General features: G+C 39.6%; 3 protein-coding genes across 7 annotated transcripts in view; all 3 read left to right on the forward strand.

Annotated features, from left to right (window-relative positions):
• Positions 827-10,798, forward strand: LOC104728554 (glutamate synthase 1 [NADH], chloroplastic). 4 transcript variants are annotated; one of them, XM_010447515.2, is made up of 21 exons: positions 827-1,533; positions 1,623-1,742; positions 1,937-2,050; positions 2,143-2,295; positions 2,386-2,486; positions 2,581-2,677; positions 3,140-3,249; positions 3,362-3,465; positions 3,601-3,780; positions 3,870-4,213; positions 4,310-4,380; positions 4,468-4,937; positions 5,031-5,900; positions 5,985-6,139; positions 6,317-6,478; positions 6,569-8,389; positions 8,723-8,991; positions 9,072-9,377; positions 9,479-9,746; positions 9,855-10,112; positions 10,199-10,798. In XM_010447515.2, exons 1-21 carry the CDS (start codon positions 1,111-1,113, stop codon positions 10,454-10,456), a joined length of 6,654 nt encoding a protein of 2,217 aa, XP_010445817.1. In that variant the 5' UTR covers positions 827-1,110; the 3' UTR covers positions 10,457-10,798. The 4 variants fall into 4 exon arrangements, with proteins under 4 accessions (XP_010445817.1, XP_010445819.1, XP_010445826.1 ...); XM_010447517.1 differs by lacking the exons at positions 827-1,533; positions 1,623-1,742; positions 1,937-2,050; ... (1 more) ...; positions 2,386-2,486; positions 2,581-2,677 and adding an exon at positions 2,739-2,868; XM_010447524.2 differs by lacking the exons at positions 827-1,533; positions 1,623-1,742; positions 1,937-2,050; ... (1 more) ...; positions 2,386-2,486; positions 2,581-2,677 and adding an exon at positions 2,767-2,886.
• Positions 10,956-13,262, forward strand: LOC104728572 (acyl-CoA-binding domain-containing protein 1-like). The gene is made up of 6 exons (XM_010447532.2): positions 10,956-11,689; positions 12,044-12,146; positions 12,266-12,357; positions 12,597-12,688; positions 12,778-12,875; positions 12,965-13,262. Exons 1-6 carry the CDS (start codon positions 11,217-11,219, stop codon positions 13,142-13,144), a joined length of 1,038 nt encoding a protein of 345 aa, XP_010445834.1. The 5' UTR covers positions 10,956-11,216; the 3' UTR covers positions 13,145-13,262.
• LOC104728578 (importin subunit beta-1-like) overlaps positions 14,134-18,397 on the forward strand; it is a 9,918-nt gene continuing 5,654 nt past the window's right edge. The window contains exons 1-3 of one of the 2 annotated variants that reach the window (XM_010447540.2): positions 14,134-14,283; positions 14,833-17,256; positions 17,343-18,341. In XM_010447540.2, coding sequence (XP_010445842.1) covers positions 14,843-17,256; positions 17,343-17,541 — 2,613 coding nt within the window. In that variant the 5' untranslated portion in view covers positions 14,134-14,283; positions 14,833-14,842 and the 3' untranslated portion in view covers positions 17,542-18,341. Of the gene's footprint in view, positions 14,284-14,832; positions 17,257-17,342; positions 18,342-18,397 lie in introns of those variants that run through there. The other variant, XM_010447538.2, reaches the window with a different exon arrangement.

Raw genomic sequence — 18,397 nt, forward strand, 5'->3', positions numbered from 1 at the left:
GAAACGGTTGATTCTTTTCTAAGATTTTACATGTATATTCAACATATGAAGATTCTCTAACCAAAGGTTTTTAGGCTAAATATTTAATACTTTGAAGAAATTTAGTGACAACCAATAACATGAATTAGTCAGACATTTTTTACTTCATTTTTATTTACACTTTATACATGATTATATGGAAACTCTAATAACACTAAAAAATAAATGAGTAAATAAAAATCATAAGAATGATACAAACTGATAAACAAATTAATTCCAGTAAAGTGAAATAATTTTTTCTTAGTTTTTTTGAAATTATAAAAAGTGAAGTTATTTATTTCTAGTAAAACTCTCTTCTCTATAAATATAAAAGCACACGCCAAAGAAAAATAGCTCACATACCTATCTATCATATATATTATGCATTTATTTGCTGCTTCAGTCTTCCACACGCTTTTTTCTTCCCATTTGAAATTATTTTTGTTGTTTATCCAAATATAAAAAATTTTGATCAAAGATTTAATGCTACATATTCTAATATTAAAAGAAGATCTTGTATTTGATTATATGGATATTTTAATAAAATAAATGAAAAAATTAGAAATATAATTTATTTCAAATAACGTAGACCTGACCACAAATTTTGTTTAGCTCTCATATTTTCATGGGGTAAGAGGAACAACAAACCACTAATACTCAAATTTACAATATTAATTAAAATAGCATTGTGGATAAAATAACAAAATAACAAAATTAAAAAAATGAGAAAATGAAAATATAAAAAAATAAAAATTTCTCTATCTAAACGAAAGCGAACAACAAGATTTTCTCTCTCCCAAAGCCTATCTCTCTCCTCTCTATATAAGTAAACGTCTCGCATCTGATATAAAACGTATAAACTCTCTACTCTCGCAGCCGCCACACGCCCCGCCGCCTCTTTTTTGCCCGGTCCGCCGCGCTCTTTCTCCTTCTGTCCGCCACGCTCTCTGTTTTTTTTTGGTTGTTTATACAGATCAGAAAAGATCGTGATTCCTTGTCTCACTTTTTTTCTTTCTGAATAGACCAAAAAAAAACCAAACCAAATCTGTTAACCTGATCATTCACTGTTGATTCCGTGAGAACAAAAAAAAAATGGCGGCAGCTTCGTCTAGCTCCGTTCTTAACCTCCGAACCAACCAACAATTGTTATCACTCCGATCTCTGAAAAACTCCACCGTCCCTGCATCCCAATTGGCCGTCGCGCCAGGTGTCGGCCGTAGAAGGACGTGTACGACGGCGCGATGCTCTGTGAAGAAATCGTTGGCGGCGACGACGACGACGACGACTCCTGAGAGTCCTTTCCTAGGGACTCGTGTGAGGAGATCCGGATCCGAGACGCTTCAGTTTTGGAGATCGGACGGGCCTGGACGGTCTGCGAAGCTTAGAACGGTGGTTAAGTCGTCATTTTCCGGTGTTCCGGAGAAGCCTCTCGGTCTTTACGATCCTTCCTATGATAAAGACTCTTGTGGTGTCGGTTTTGTAGCAGAGTTGTCCGGCGAGTCCAGCCGCAAAACGGTACCGTTCTGTTCATCATACATGTATAATTTAATCGCTCATGTGTGTGATGTGATCAGTGACATGGTTTTGATTTTTGAATTTTTCAGGTGACTGATTCGTTGGAGATGTTGATACGGATGACTCATAGAGGTGCTTGTGGTTGTGAGAGCAACACTGGTGACGGCGCTGGGATTCTTGTTGGTCTGCCTCACGATTTCTATGCTGAGGTTTGTTTTTTTTTTTTTTTAATTCTCCATGCAAACAGATTTTGAAATCGGTTGGTAAAATTATAAAAAGATCTGACAAGATCTAAACCGTTGCAAATCTTTTATTTTATTTCTTTGTACTAATGTTTCAGAGTAGTTATTATTGGTTCTGTTCGGTAATTAAGTTAAGTGGTTGATGTGTTTTTGTCTATCAGGCTGCGACAGAGCTTGGCTTTGTACTTCCTCCTGCTGGAGAGTATGCTGTTGGTATGTTCTTCTTGCCAACCTCTGAAAGCCGGAGAGAAGAAAGCAGAAATGTTTTCACTAAGGTTCGTTTGACACTTTTTTTATTTTCTTACATTTTTTGAATAAATTTCATAAACATGGATTTTAATGGAGAAGAGTTTTTTTTTGTGTATAGGTTGCTGAATCACTTGGTCATTCAGTACTTGGATGGAGATCAGTGCCTACTGATAACTCTATGTTGGGAAAGTCCGCTTTGCAGACTGAACCAATTATTGAGCAAGTTTTCCTTACTCCTACTGCTAATTCTAAAGCTGATTTTGAGCAACAGGTAATTTTTTTGCATTTACATTTTATACATTGACATCTAATATTTAATTGGTGTGGGAGATGATGTTAATGATACTCTTATATGTGACAGATGTATATTCTTCGAAGAGTATCCATGGTTGCTATTCGGGCTGCGTTGAACCTTGAACACGGTGCTATGAAGGACTTCTACATTTGTTCTTTATCTTCTAGGTATTTTAGCTATTTTGTGAAGAATTGTATTTTTTTTTTCTTTAAGGAATGAAATTATTTAATCTAATGAATTGTGTTTTCTTTCGTGATTTAGGACTATTGTTTACAAAGGACAACTAAAGCCTGATCAACTGAAGGATTATTACTACGCGGATCTTGGGAGTGAAAGGTTTACGAGCTACATGGCCCTGGTAAATAATTTTTCTATTCACAATCTCTTTTTTTATGCTGACTCCATGCTCCACCAAACAGCATGTGAACCAACGGGGTAACCGAGGAGATGCGAGGTTGAGGGGAATGACTTCTGAGAGGCATTGAAGTTTGAATGATCTCTTAAGTTCCTCCAAACCCTCTTGATAAGTATTTTAAATATTGGATGCTGGTGAGTTGGTAACGTCAAGTGAGTCCAGAAACTCGTTTGCCTTGATATGTATCATTAGTTATCTTAGGGTTGAGTAATCACAAATCTAAGATTTTGTTGGTCAAGGTAGTTAGCACAATTCAGCAACATTAGAAACTTGCTCCCAACTATAATGCTGTTGAAGTATTGTCTAAGACCAAGTGGTAAAGTTTTCAGTTGCATACATACACATTTTCATATTTTAATAACTTAATGATTGACTATACTCGGTTAAATTTTATTGATGGTTTAGGTTCACTCTCGGTTCTCTACCAATACATTTCCCAGCTGGGATCGTGCTCAGCCAATGCGTGTTTTGGGACACAATGGAGAAATCAATACTCTCAGGGGAAACGTGAACTGGTATGTCGTCAGAAATATAATACATTAAGCTTTCATGTAATTTAAGTAACCTGTTTGCTTCATTTTTAATTAGTGCACCATCTAATGATTTCTGAGTTTATATTCCGCACAGGATGAGGGCACGTGAGGGTCTTCTGAAGTGCAAGGAACTTGGATTATCAAAGAAGGAGTTGAAGAAGCTTCTGCCTATTGTGGATGTTAGCTCTTCTGACTCAGGTAACTTTTATTCTCGATTATATGCCTGTACAATGTTCAACTAAATGTGGATCAGAGCTTTCCTTAGATTTTATGGACCTATGACACGCTTAGATTTTATGGACCTATGACACGTTTCTGTATTGACCTTGCTAGGTGCTTTTGATGGTGTTCTTGAGCTGCTTGTCCGAGCTGGGAGAAGTCTTCCTGAAGCTGTTATGATGATGATCCCTGAAGCATGGCAGAATGACAAAAACATAGATCCAAGCAGGAAATCGTTTTATGAATACTTATCTGCTCTAATGGAGCCATGGGATGGACCTGCCCTCATATCATGTAAGTTTTATTCCTAAGTTCTGCACAAACTTACCAACCCATTTCTTTATATGTGGTCTTGATGTAACTCTCCATTGGATCTCTTGCAGTTACTGATGGTCGCTACTTGGGTGCCACATTGGACCGTAATGGACTTCGTCCTGGTAGGTTCTACATAACCCACAGTGGAAGGGTCATTATGGCTAGTGAAGTCGGGGTAGTTGACGTACCACCTGAAGATGTGATGAGGAAAGGAAGACTTAACCCGGGTATGATGCTTCTTGTTGATTTTGAGAAGCATATTGTTGTTGATGACGATGCCTTGAAGCAGCAGTATTCACTGGCAAGGCCCTATGGTGAGTGGCTTCAAAGGCAAAAGATTGAACTTAAAGACATCATTGAGTCAGTTCCAGAGGCTGAACGGATTGCTCCTTCAATTTCTGGTGTTGTACCGGTAAGCCTGTCGCTAAAGAATCCCATTTCCCCTAGTAGAGTATACTCTCAGTCATCTTGAAAATGGTTAGTTGACTTTTTTTTCGTTGTAACATAGGCCTCAAATGATGATGATTCAATGGAGAGCATGGGAATTCATGGTTTATTGTCTCCACTGAAGGCCTTTGGGTATGTTTGTTTTTATACTTGCTAATGTGTATTCCTCTGTTTTTCTTTGAAATTGGCCTCACGCTTCCTTATGACCTATGCATGCAGTTATACAGTTGAGGCGTTGGAGATGCTGCTGCTTCCGATGGCTAAAGATGGCTCTGAAGCACTTGGTTCTATGGGGAATGATACACCTCTAGCTGTTATGTCAAACCGAGAGAAGTTATGCTTTGAGTATTTCAAGCAAATGTTTGCTCAAGTGACAAATCCTCCAATCGATCCTATTCGTGAGAAGATTGTTACTTCGATGGAGTGCATGATAGGTCCAGAAGGTGATCTAACTGAAACAACTGAAGAGCAATGTCACCGTCTCTCCCTAAAAGGTCCTCTTTTGAAAGTCGAAGAGATGGAAGCAATCAAGAAAATGAATTACAGAGGCTGGCGGACTAAAGTTCTTGATATAACTTATCCTAAAGAACGAGGTACAAAAGGGTTAGAGGAGACCTTGGACCGAATTTGTGATGAAGCTAATGAAGCGATAAAGGAGGGCTACACATTACTTGTTTTGTCTGACCGAGGTAATCATTTGGCATCCTTAGATCGTATTTTAATTTTTGACCACTTTTGCCATGTTCTTACTCTTTTTTTTTTTAAATGTTTTCATATTTTAGCTTTCTCTGCAACGCGTGTTGCTGTGAGCTCTCTCTTGGCTGTTGGTGCCGTTCATCATCATCTGGTTAAGACACTTGCGCGCACCCAAGTTGGTTTGGTAGTGGAATCTGCTGAGCCACGTGAAGTGCATCATTTCTGCACTCTTGTCGGATTCGGAGCAGATGCTATTTGCCCATATTTGGCGGTCGAGGCGGTTTATAGATTACAAGTTGACGGCAAGATACCACCAAAATCTAACGGGGAGTTCCATTCTAAAGAAGAGCTGGTCAAGAAGTATTACAAGGCAAGTAACTACGGAATGATGAAAGTTCTTGCCAAAATGGGAATTTCAACTCTGGCCTCATACAAGGGTGCTCAGATATTTGAAGCTCTTGGACTTTCATCTGAAGTAATTCAGAAATGTTTTGCGGGAACCCCAAGCAGAGTGGAAGGAGCGACATTTGAGATGCTTGCACGAGATGGTCTTCAATTGCATGAGATGGCTTTTCCAGCCCGTGGCTATGCACCTGGGAGTGCAGAAGCCTCAGCACTTCTCAATCCAGGAAACTATCACTGGAGGAAGAATGGGGAGATTCATCTCAACGACCCTCTTGCGATTGCAAAATTGCAAGAGGCTGCACGGACCAACAGTGTAGCTGCATACAAAGAATATTCGAAGCGCATCAATGAATTGAACAAGCAAAGTAATTTGCGCGGGCTCATGAAGTTCAAAGAAGCAGATGTAACCATTCCACTAGATCAAGTAGAGCCTGCAAGTGAAATTGTTAAGCGGTTTTGTACAGGCGCTATGAGTTATGGATCTATATCACTAGAGGCACATACAACCTTAGCAATGGCCATGAATAAACTTGGAGGAAAGTCAAATACAGGTATATTTCTTTTTCTCGATGATTTTTGTATATTTTCTTGTTCTTTGCAAAAATACTAAGACATTATTTTATGATCTGCTTAAGGTGAGGGAGGGGAACTGCCATCCCGTATGGAGCCCCTTGCAGATGGTTCAAGGAACCCGAAAAGAAGCTCCATCAAACAAATTGCTAGTGGAAGATTTGGAGTCTCAAGCTACTATCTTACAAATGCTGATGAGCTGCAGATAAAGATGGCTCAGGTGACTTAAAATTTGGCTTTGCATAATATTTTCTCATTCTCATACCTTTTGCACGTCTTTGGGTTTCTACAGACTACAGTCCCTATGATTTTTGCTCCTAGCAGATAATGCTTTTGCCTCGTCAAAAGTTTTTTGAATGTTGGATCTTAATATTGGTCTGTCTCTAATGCCATACAGGGTGCCAAACCTGGGGAAGGTGGGGAGCTACCAGGCCACAAGGTTATAGGAGACATTGCTATCACCAGAAATTCAACCGCTGGTGTAGGGCTAATCAGTCCACCTCCTCATCATGACATCTACTCTATCGAGGATCTTGCTCAGCTAATTCACGATCTTAAGGTACCCATACGTCTTATAAAATCTTGTTTAGACATTTCTAATCTTCATCCTTCCGTTTAGTGTAACATTTGTTTCTCTTATGTCGTGTAGAATGCCAATCCTGGGGCCCGTATTAGTGTTAAACTTGTATCTGAAGCTGGTGTCGGAGTTATTGCTAGCGGTGTGGTGAAGGGCCATGCTGACCATGTTCTGATAGCAGGTCATGATGGAGGTACTGGTGCATCTCGCTGGACCGGTATTAAAAACGCTGGTCTTCCGTGGGAACTTGGTCTAGCTGAGACACACCAAACTCTTGTTGCTAATGACCTTCGCGGCCGTACTGTTCTTCAGACTGATGGTCAGTTGAAAACTGGCAGAGACGTTGCAATTGCAGCACTTCTTGGTGCTGAAGAGTTCGGATTTAGTACTGCTCCCCTTATTACACTTGGGTGTATCATGATGAGAAAGTGCCACAAGAACACCTGCCCTGTGGGAATTGCTACTCAAGATCCAGTTCTCCGTGAAAAATTTGCTGGGGAGCCTGAACATGTTATTAACTTCTTCTTTATGCTTGCTGAGGAAGTTAGGGAGATCATGGCTGGACTTGGTTTCAGAACTGTCACTGAGATGATTGGTCGTGCAGATATGCTTGAACTTGACAGGGAAGTTGTCAAGAACAATGATAAGTTGGAGAACATTGATCTTTCTCTTTTGCTCAGACCTGCTGCTGAGATTCGTCCTGGGGCTGCTCAGTACTGTGTCCAGAAACAAGATCACGGCTTAGACATGGCTCTGGATCAAGAGCTGATTGCTTTGTCAAAATCTGCTCTGGAGAAAGCTCTTCCGGTGTACATTGAGACTCCTATCTGCAACGTTAACCGCGCTGTTGGGACAATGTTGAGCCATGAGGTAACCAAACGTTACCACTTGGCTGGGCTTCCAAAGGATACAATTCATATTAAGTTCACAGGAAGTGCTGGTCAGAGTCTTGGAGCTTTCTTGTGTCCAGGAATTATGTTAGAACTTGAGGGCGATAGCAACGACTATGTTGGAAAAGGTCTCTCCGGAGGTAAAGTTGTTGTCTACCCTCCAAAAGGAAGCAGCTTTGATCCAAAGGAAAATATTGTTATTGGTAATGTAGCACTTTACGGGGCCACTAGTGGTGAAGCATACTTCAATGGGATGGCTGCTGAAAGGTTCTCTGTTCGTAATTCTGGTGCTAAAGCCGTTGTTGAAGGTGTTGGTGATCACGGCTGTGAATACATGACTGGTGGTACTGTTGTGGTGCTTGGCAAGACTGGTAGAAACTTTGCTGCTGGTATGAGTGGTGGTATTGCTTATGTCCTTGATGTGGACGGTAAGTTTCACACCAGATGCAACCCTGAACTAGTTGATCTGGATAAAGTTGAAGATGAGGAGGATAAAATGACACTCAAAATGATGATCCAGCAACATCAACGACACACCAACAGCCAACTTGCTCAAGACGTTCTTGCAGACTTTGAGAATTTGCTACCCAAGTTTATCAAGGTTTTCCCAAGAGACTACAAACGTGTTTTGTCGGCCATGAAACATGAAGAGGTATCCAAGCAAGCAATAGAGCGTGCTTCTGAGGAAGCTGATGAGTTGGAAGAAAAAGAACTCGAGGAGAAAGACGCCTTTGTTGAGCTGAAGAACATGGCAGCTGCTTCTTCTAAAGAGGAGATGTCAGGAAATGGAGTGGCAGCTGAAGCTCCGAAGAAACCTTCTAAGGTAGATGATGCTGTTAAACACCGTGGTTTCATTGCTTATGAGCGTGAAGGAGTTAAGTACAGAGATCCCAATGTTCGTCTTAATGACTGGAACGAAGTCATGGAGGAATCAAAACCTGGACCGCTCCTTACAACTCAGTCAGCACGATGCATGGATTGTGGAACTCCATTCTGCCACCAGGTAAATATCTGTTAGCCTCTCTTTTTATCCTTTCTAAGTTGTCTTCTTACAGCTTATAATTTAGTAGTTTATGCGCATGGTTTCTTTTTAAAAAAGCATATTGTATTTGCTTTTTTTTTTACCTGATTTGGGCTTTGCTTTATATTTACATGACCCGCAATTTTTGTTTTTAAAAGCTCTTTATTTTTTAGATCTACTAACTAAATTTCCTCATCGATGGTAATTTGGTATTCAAATTTTATGTAAATGCAAAATTTATTTTTAAAAGGGAAAATGCAACTTGGCATTTCATGAATGGATGCTAAACAATTTTTGTTTTTGATAAATTTACAGGAGACCTCTGGATGCCCTCTTGGTAACAAGATTCCTGAATTCAACGAACTTGTGTACCAGAACAGATGGCAAGAAGCCTTGAACCGTCTACTTGAGACAAACAACTTCCCTGAGTTCACTGGGCGGGTGTGCCCTGCACCATGTGAAGGTTCTTGTGTTCTTGGAATAATCGAGAACCCTGTATCCATAAAAAGCATTGAATGTTCTATTATAGACAAAGCTTTTGAGGAAGGATGGATGGTACCAAGGCCACCTCTCAAGAGAACAGGGTACACTTTCTAACTCTATTCTCTTAGCAAACTATTTTATCTTAGTCTGTATTTACATGTTTCTGCTTATTGATTTGCAGGAAAAAAGTTGCTATTATCGGAAGTGGACCGGCTGGATTGGCTTCGGCTGACCAACTGAACAAAATGGGCCACTCAGTAACAGTGTATGAGCGCTCTGACAGAATTGGTGGGCTTATGATGTATGGAGTCCCAAACATGAAGACGGACAAAATTGACATAGTTCAACGGCGGGTTGATCTTATGACCAAAGAAGGTATCAACTTTGTGGTCAATGCTAATATTGGAAAAGACCCGTCTTACTCACTTGATGGGCTTAAGGAAGAGAATGATGCAATTGTTCTTGCTGTTGGTTCCACAAAGCCAAGGTACTTTTTCATTTTTAAAGATTATAAATTCCTATTTGTATGACCAGAAATATAAACAGATTATAATCAAACTGAGACATTGTTGTGTATCAATTTTGCAGAGATCTTCCAGTGCCTGGTCGTGATCTATCTGGTGTTCACTTTGCCATGGAGTTTCTTCATGCAAACACCAAAAGCTTGCTTGATAGCAATCTTGAGGATGGCAATTACATTTCAGCAAAGGGAAAGAAGGTTGTTGTAATTGGTGGAGGTGATACTGGTACAGATTGTATCGGAACATCTATCCGCCATGGATGCAGCAACATTGTAAACCTTGAGCTTCTTCCTCAGCCACCTGCTACGAGAGCTCCTGGAAATCCTTGGCCACAGGTTTGTTTCAGATTTCTATACTCGAATCATTTTAGCAACTTTTTTCATAGGTTAAAAAACTTGTAAGCAGGTATGTAATGAGTTTACTTGTATTGTTTATGACTACAGTGGCCTCGTGTATTCCGTATTGACTACGGACATCAAGAAGCTGCCACCAAATTTGGAAAAGATCCAAGAACTTATGAGGTCTTAACCAAGAGGTTCATTGGAGATGACAATGGAAACGTCAACGGGCTTGAACTTGTGAGAGTGAGTTGGGAGAAGGATGAGACCGGGAGGTTCCAATTCAAAGAGATCGAAGGTTCCGAGGAAATAATTGAAGCAGACCTCGTCTTCTTGGCCATGGGATTCCTTGGACCTGAGCCGGTAAGTGTTTCTCATTGTTTGACCCTCTTGTTCTAAATTGTGGTAATGATCGTAAACCAATGGCTTGTTTTGTTTTGTTCTTACAGACATTGGCTGAGAAGCTAGGACTCGAATGCGACAACAGGTCGAACTTTAAGGCAGAGTATGGCCGGTTTTCAACAACAGTGGAAGGTGTTTTTGCAGCAGGTGATTGTCGCAGAGGCCAGTCTTTGGTTGTTTGGGCCATCTCTGAAGGACGTCAAGCTGCATCTCAGGTCGACAAATTCCTCAGCAAAAACGATGATGACGAAGACGCCAAGCTACGGCAAGGACTTAACCAAATGAAGCACAATATCAGTAACTGAGGTAAAAGAAGCCTAACTCATCTGAAGCAAAAGTCGAGAGGAAAGACCAGCTCTCATAGAGACGACTTATGGCAGAGATGATGAAGGGAGAAGAGTTGCAGAGGAAGCAAAAAACCGAATTTGATGGTTTAGAAGAGAAGGAAAATGATTAGGTTGTTTTTGTTTACTACGTCCATAAAAGTAATAATGATTTCTAAGTACATTATTTTCTTAGTAGGATTTTTTTCAGTAGCTTTGTTTTGGTAAAGCTTTCTGAACTGAAGGCCTTATGGTTTTTTCTCTATGGCTGTTTCTGAGTTTGAATTTTTAAGGAATGGTAATGCATAGTTCCTTTTTCTTGCTTTTGCTCTCTTTATTTTCATTTCGTGTCACATATTTATGGTGTAGTGTAAAAAAAGTATGCAACTAAACACTAGCTGAGGTTAAGAAAACGATTAAGATACGTAAAAAATACAAAAAGTGAAACTTTATAAGTCAACAATTTAAAGGTTTGTGTTTGGGCAATGGTCTAAAAATCTTCTGTTGTATCTCATCTTCAACAAAAGACAATCCCAGAAAGTGTAATAAAAAAAAAAAACAAATTGAGGAGTGAAGCGGTGAAAACAAGAGAAAAAGGTGGCTCCTTTTTTGTTTCTGGAGATGCGTTTGCAGTGACTCTTCTTTGATTTGTAGGGCTTCTCTACTCAGATTTCGAGTTGGGTTTGTTTGAATCTCAGTGAAGTTTTCATCTTTATTAGAAAATTTTCCGATTTTGGGGGAAATGGATGATTGGTATCAGCTTGCACAGTCTGTAATCATAGGTTTGATCTTCGCTTACCTTCTCGCTAAGCTAATCTCAATCCTCGTCGCGTTTAAAGGCGAGAATCTCTCACTCACTCGCGACCACACGACTGAATCGGAGTATGAGAGCTTGCGCAAGGTCGAATCTTTAACCGGGATTAGCGGCGAGACAGAGTCTCTTGTGGCGGAGCAAGGTAGTTTGAGAGGTGACGAGGATGATGATGATGATGAGGACGACGAAGATGATGATTGGGAAGGTGTTGAAAGTACAGAACTTGATGAGGCATTTAGTGCTGCTACGGCTTTTGTGGCTGCTGCTGCATCTGACAGGCTTTCTCAGAAAGTATCTAATGAGTTGCAGCTTCAGCTTTATGGATTGTATAAGATTGCTACTGAAGGACCTTGTTTTGCTCCTCAACCATCAGCTCTCAAAATGACTGCTCGTGCCAAGTGGTTTGTCTCGCTCACACTCTGATTTATATGTTATGACTGTGAACTTGATTGCTGATGTGGTTTGTTCACTTGTGAACTGTGATGTACGGATGATTCATATCTATCTTGATGTCAACAAGTTCGTATCTTGCATCGCCTAAGTATCGAAAAGGATTGCTTTTGTTGTTGTATTGATTAGTAATCTGATTCTTATGTCTTGACTTTGAAGATGATTTCTTCATCATGTTTTACTTGTGATGTACTGATGGTTCTTTCTTGTGGATGTATCTGTCACCGATTGGTAATTTATGGGTTAGGCTGCAGATTTGGTCATAGAAATGCAATTTTGATTGACTGAGACCTGTTGTGTTTTAGGCAAGCATGGAAGAAATTGGGTGCTATGCCTCCTGAAGAAGCAATGGAGAAGTATATCGATCTTGTGACTCAATTGTATCCAGCTTGGGTAGAAGGTGGCTCGGTTAGTAGTTGTCTTTACCCTTATGTAGTTATGTTACATTTCATCAGACTGTTTGTGAATCATCTGTTTCGTTTCTTGAATAATATCCTGGCTTGTTTTGGTTTGTTGCGGAATTTTAGAAAAAAAGAAATCGGAGTGGTGATGCTGCTGCAGGTCCAATGGGACCGGTGTTTAGCTCATTGGTGTACGAAGAGGATTCCGAAAATGAGTTGTAAGGTTTCTAAGTGATTAGTTACAAATTTCTGATATCTTTGAACTTTTATTTCCGTAATGAGCACTTTCTCCCGAGGTCTCTGTATTACTAGAGAGTAGAGACTAGATCAGAGGAGGACTGTATATATATCATAATACTCACCTTAGTCATAGTCAAAGAATCATGTGTTGATTTTAATCATAGTCAAAGCTCTGTTCATTCTTGTGGTCTTTACTCTTATGTCTATTATGTTCCAGGAAGATTGATGCCATACACGGCTTTGCTAGAGAAGGAGAAGTCGAGAATCTATTGAAGTGCTTAGATAATGGCATACCTGTAAATGCAAGAGGTTAGTAGTCTCTAATGTATACCAATTTCACAAATGTTTAGATTTTGCTTTGGACAATTCACGGTAACTCCATCCTTGGATTATGTCAGATAGTGAAGGTCGAACACCGCTGCATTGGGCTATAGACCGTGGCCATCTGAACGTTGCTAAAGCTCTAATTGATCAGAACGCTGATGTGAATGCTAAGGTAAACAAAAACCTTAAACCATTTCTTTCCTCTTAAAGTAAAGATCTGTGGGCTGTGTTTTAGGTTAGCTGACAAAAACGTTTTTGTAGGACAATGAAGGGCAAACATCTCTACACTACGCTGTTGTCTGCGAAAGAGAAGAAATCGCCGAGTTCTTAGTGAAGCAGAAAGCTGATACAACCATTAAAGATGACGAAGGAAACTCGCCTCTTGATCTCTGTGAATCAGAATGGCCTTGGATGCGAGAGAAGATAGATTACTCCAATTAATGTGTGTGTCAAATCAATGTCTCAAAAACTAGATGCTTTGTTTTTCTTCTTTACCTTTTCTTCTGAATCTTTGCTTCCTCCTGAATCAATGTTTTGACAAAACAAGTACAACAACACACATTAACATATACAAACACAAGAATTGGTTACTATATTAATAACACACAGAGAAGAAGAGATCATCATCATAGCCCAATAATAATAAAGAAAGCTGTTTTTATGTGACAGCAATGCTAAAAAGTTTAAAATGATGGTTCGTGGCCCTTCTCTGATATTATTTTTTCCAGCTATCTTAATCATTATGAATTTTCAAATCTGTAAAATTAATTTTTGTTGATTACTTCTCAAATTTAGTATTTTTCTTGTATAAATAAATGTATTATTTTTTTGTACCTTTGGAAGAAAAAGAAAAAAAGGGCAGAAAGAAACAAGCAAAAACAATCTGGACCGTTGATGTCAGGAAATCGAAAAGATGAGAATATTTGAAGGTGGGGGGGTTCAGATAAGGACCACCCAACACGCGATGTACGACATTATCTCTCCAGATATTACAAAATTCTTTTTCCTAATTTACCAAATTTTTATTATTTTATTTTATATTTCTTATATCTTTTTTATTTATTTAAAAGTTAGGATACACTGAACAGTCCCTAAATATACGATTGGAAACTAATTTTCAAATTTAGAAGATTTACATAATTATCAAAAAAAATATTATAATTTAGAAAAAAATATTTAATATATATACATTTTTAATATGATACACTTAACAAACCCTAAATCTTAAATTGAGATTTTTAAAAAATACTACATATAAGGAGAAAATAATTTTACAAAACTTAAAAGATTAATATAGTTATCAAAAGAAAAAAAGATTTACATAATAAATTAATTGTTTTTTAAAAGTTTTAAATAATAATACATCTTCACAGCTTATTATTCTTTTCTTCTCTCTCTCTCTCTCTCTCTCTCTCTCTCTCTCTCTCTCTTACCTTTTTCGCTGGAACTGTTTTTTTTTTGTTTTTCGTCTCTTCCTTTCTCTCTCTCTTTTTCTCTCTCTTCCGTCTCTGGGCTTCTAGGGTTTGTCCTCACAGTCTTCGATTTGCCGCTTTATCCGATCACCGCCGCCGAGATTTTAGGTAAAAAATCCTTCTTCCTTCACTTCAATCTATTCAACTTTCTTCTAAAAGATCCCATCTTCAGATTCATAACTTCCCAATTCGCGTTTTTTGATTCGATCTCGATTCAGTTAGTCATTGATTTTTTTTTTTTTTTTTTGAAGTTTCGTTTCGATTTGTTCATTGTGTTTTTGTTAGGATTTTGAACTCGTTCGTATCTGGGATTAAGCTTCTTCTAGTTTTTACTGATTTGTTTATTTGTTCAAGTCACTAGTTGATTTGGTCTTTTGTTAGTAAAACTTAGTTGATTTCTTTGTATATTCGATTTCGTGCTCGGATCTGTGTTTTTTTTTTGCTGTTTCAATCGAGTTTCGTAGTCTATTTTAACTCTGGGCATAGCTCTCTTTGTTGTTTACGTTTTTGTTTGCTTAGTTTAGGCGTCGGCGATAGTAATTTAGGCAGTTTTGTTTTTTTTGATTCGACCTGATTGTAACGAGTCTCTTGTTTGTTTTTGGGAATTATGTATGAGAAGGAATCAGTTTTAGCTAATTCCGTTGTATTGCTTTACAGATAAAAACCTATGGCAATGGAGGTAACCCAGTTGCTCATTAATGCTCAGTCGATTGATGGAACCGTACGTAAGCACGCTGAAGAAAGTCTCAAACAGTTTCAAGAGCAAAACCTTGCAGGTTTCTTGTTATCTCTTGCTGGAGAGCTTGCGAATGATGACAAGCCTGTTGATAGCAGGAAATTAGCCGGTTTAGTCCTAAAAAATGCTCTTGATGCTAAGGAACAACACAGGAAGTATGAGCTTGTTCAGAGATGGTTGGCTCTAGACATGTCAACAAAGTCCCAGATCAGAGCTTTCTTGTTGAAGACACTTTCGTCTCCTGTACCCGATGTTCGCTCAACTGCATCTCAGGTCATCGCCAAGGTCGCAGGTATTGAGTTGCCACAGAAGCAGTGGCCTGAGCTCATTGTATCTCTTCTCTCCAATATTCACCAGTTACCAGCTCATGTCAAGCAAGCCACTTTGGAGACTCTTGGATACCTATGTGAGGAAGTGTCACCTGACGTTGTTGAACAGGAGCATGTAAATAAGATACTCACGGCTGTTGTTCAGGGTATGAATGCTGCTGAAGGTAATAATGATGTTAGACTTGCTGCAACCCGTGCTTTATACATGGCTCTGGGATTCGCCCAAGCAAATTTCAACAATGACATGGAGCGTGATTATATCATGAGAGTTGTGTGTGAAGCAACCCTGTCCCCTGAGGTGAAAATTAGGCAGGCGGCTTTTGAGTGTTTGGTATCTATTGCTTCCACATACTATGAAAAGTTGGCGCATTATATTCAAGATATATTCAACATCACAGCTAAGGCTGTAAGAGAAGATGACGAGTCTGTTGCTCTACAGGCAATTGAATTCTGGAGTTCCATTTGTGACGAAGAGATTGACATCTTAGAAGAATATGGTGGTGAGTTCGCTGGGGATTCTGATGTTCCATGCTTTTATTTTACCAAGCAGGCTCTCCCTGGGCTTGTGCCTCTACTGCTGGAAACTCTTCTTAAGCAAGAAGAAGATCAAGATTTGGATGAAGGGGCTTGGAATATTGCAATGGCTGGTGGCACATGCCTCGGTTTGGTTGCTAAGGCAGTTGGTGATGACATTGTACCACATGTCATGCCGTTTATTGAAGAGAAAATATCAAAGCCTGACTGGAGAGAGCGGGAAGCTGCAACCTATGCTTTCGGTTCCATTTTGGAAGGCCCTTCGGCAGATAGGTTGATGGCGATTGTTAACGCAGCGTTAACATTTATGCTCAATGCTCTAACAAATGACCCAAGCAACCATGTGAAAGACACAACTGCATGGACCCTTGGTCGGATATTTGAGTTCCTTCATGGTTCAACAATCGAGACACCAATAATTACCCAGGCAAACTGCCAGCAGATTATCACAGTACTGATCCAGACCATGAAGGATGCGCCCAATGTTGCCGAGAAGGCTTGTGGGGCTCTATACTTCCTTGCTCAAGGCTATGAGGATATCGGCCCCAATTCTCCATTAACACCCTACTTCCAGGAAATTATTCAGTCACTTCTTTCTGTTGCACACAGAGAGGATGCAACTGAATCACGCTTGCGGACTGCAGCTTATGAGGCGTTGAATGAAGTTGTCAGGTGTTCGACTGATGAAACGTCGACCATGGTTCTGCAATTAGTACCTGTGATAATGTTGGAGCTTCACAATACTTTGGAAGGGGAAAAACTTTCAATGGACGAGAGGGAGAAGCAAAACGAGCTGCAGGGACTTCTATGTGGATGCTTGCAGGTCATCATACAGAAATTGGGATCTGAACCAACCAAGTATATGTTCATGCAGTCTGCAGACCAAATGATGGGACTTTTCCTGAGGGTGTTTGGCTGTAGAAGTGCAACTGCACATGAGGAAGCCATGCTTGCCATTGGCGCTCTTGCTTATGCAGCAGGTCCTGATTTCGCCAAATACATGCCTGAGTTTTACAAGTACCTAGAAATGGGTCTTCAAAACTTTGAAGAATACCAAGTGTGTGCTGTTACTGTGGGTGTTGTTGGAGATATCTGCAGAGCATTGGAGGACAAGGTTTTACCTTATTGCGACGGGATTATGACGCAGCTTCTGAAAGATTTGTCGAGCAACCAGTTGCACCGATCTGTGAAACCACCGATATTTTCCTGTTTTGGTGACATAGCACTTGCTATCGGTGAGGATTTTGAGAAGTACCTGAGGTATTCAATGCCGATGCTTCAGAGCGCCGCAGAATTATCTGCTCACTCATCTGGAGCTGATGATGAAATGACGGAGTACACAAACTCATTGAGAAACGGGATCCTTGAGGCTTATTCAGGAATATTTCAAGGTTTCAAGAATTCTCCCAAAACCCAGCTCCTGATTCCTTTTGCACCCCATATCCTCCAATTTTTGGACAGTATATACATGGAGAAAGACATGTAAGTTTTTTTCAACCCAACTGAATTATATATTAGTGCTAAGCTGGTAACAGTTTTTTAATTTTGTGATAAATGTTGTGTGACAGGGACGAGGTGGTGATGAAGACAGCGATTGGGGTCTTAGGAGATTTAGCGGATACACTAGGGAGTCATGTGGGTGGTTTGATACAACAGTCAGTGTCAAGTAAAGAGTTCTTAAACGAATGTTTGTCTTCTGACGACCACACAATTAAAGAAGCAGCTGAATGGGCGAAGCATGCCATTACCCGTGCCATATCTGTTTGAAGGCTCTTCTTTGCCTATAAGAAAGAAAAAAAGAAAATTCCTTTTGCTTTTTTAGTAAAGTCTGCATGCATCTCTGGGTGGGTTGAGTCGGTCGGGGAGGGTAGAGCTGCAACAGCCGAGTCACATCAGCATCATCATCATCATCATCATCATTATCATCAGTTTCATTTGCATCATCAGCATTACCGGGGGTCAGTCAGGGAACCATTTGAGTCGAGGATGGGGGAATGATGAGTTTTGGGTAAATAATGAAACTGGAGGAGTCGCGGGTGAAACTTTCCCGGGTATGGAAACCCCCGGGAGTAGAAAGAACAGGAGGAGTTGTGGTCGTTTTCTGGTGGGTTTTGGGGACAAAGTTATACCAAAAAAAGGTTTCATCGAACATCATAATATATTCAGCAAAATTGTTTTTCTTTTTCTCTCATATGTTCGTTCTTCAACCCCTTGAGGAGGGAAGGTCTCATGTTTTTATCAAGTGGGGGCATTATTAGAGGACAATCCCTTGATTTTTTTTTTTTCTTTTCTTTATTATTTGGTTAGTTGCAGTCTTTGCATCCATTTTGTTTTTTGGGGGTTTGTATGTTTGATTAAAGCATTATTTACATTTTATTTTTATATGAAAAAAGTTTCACATGTCTATATCTTCCCTTGCTATATGCAGTTTAGGGGTTTTGCATACACACTGTTTTTGTTTATATATACATTGTCACATACAGGAACGTTATATTATATGGTGTCATGTCTTAGGGTCTTCAAGAAGAGGTCCACATATATTTGAATACAATGAACTGTTTTCAATCTTTTAGATTCCATCATTTGATTGGCTCGAACTATATGGGAAAGGTCACATGCTAAT

This window comes from Camelina sativa, chromosome 2, assembly GCF_000633955.1.
Source record: "Camelina sativa cultivar DH55 chromosome 2, Cs, whole genome shotgun sequence".
Taxonomy (NCBI): domain Eukaryota; kingdom Viridiplantae; phylum Streptophyta; class Magnoliopsida; order Brassicales; family Brassicaceae; genus Camelina; species Camelina sativa.

What these genes read in the sequence shown, in the direction of transcription:
- LOC104728554 (XM_010447515.2), top strand. Translation starts at nt 1,111, where the DNA reads ATGGCGGCAGCTTCGTCTAGCTCCGTTCTTAACCTCCGAACCAACCAA. An exon ending in GCGAGTCCAGCCGCAAAACG is followed by an intron (nt 1,534 to 1,622) that starts GTACCGTTCTGT and finishes TGAATTTTTCAG; the next exon opens with GTGACTGATTCGTTGGAGAT. An exon ending in TGGAGGAAAGTCAAATACAG is followed by an intron (nt 5,901 to 5,984) that starts GTATATTTCTTT and finishes GATCTGCTTAAG; the next exon opens with GTGAGGGAGGGGAACTGCCA.
- LOC104728572 (XM_010447532.2), top strand. Translation starts at nt 11,217, where the DNA reads ATGGATGATTGGTATCAGCTTGCACAGTCTGTAATCATAGGTTTGATC. An exon ending in ATGACTGCTCGTGCCAAGTG is followed by an intron (nt 11,690 to 12,043) that starts GTTTGTCTCGCT and finishes GTTGTGTTTTAG; the next exon opens with GCAAGCATGGAAGAAATTGG. An exon ending in CTTGGGTAGAAGGTGGCTCG is followed by an intron (nt 12,147 to 12,265) that starts GTTAGTAGTTGT and finishes GCGGAATTTTAG; the next exon opens with AAAAAAAGAAATCGGAGTGG.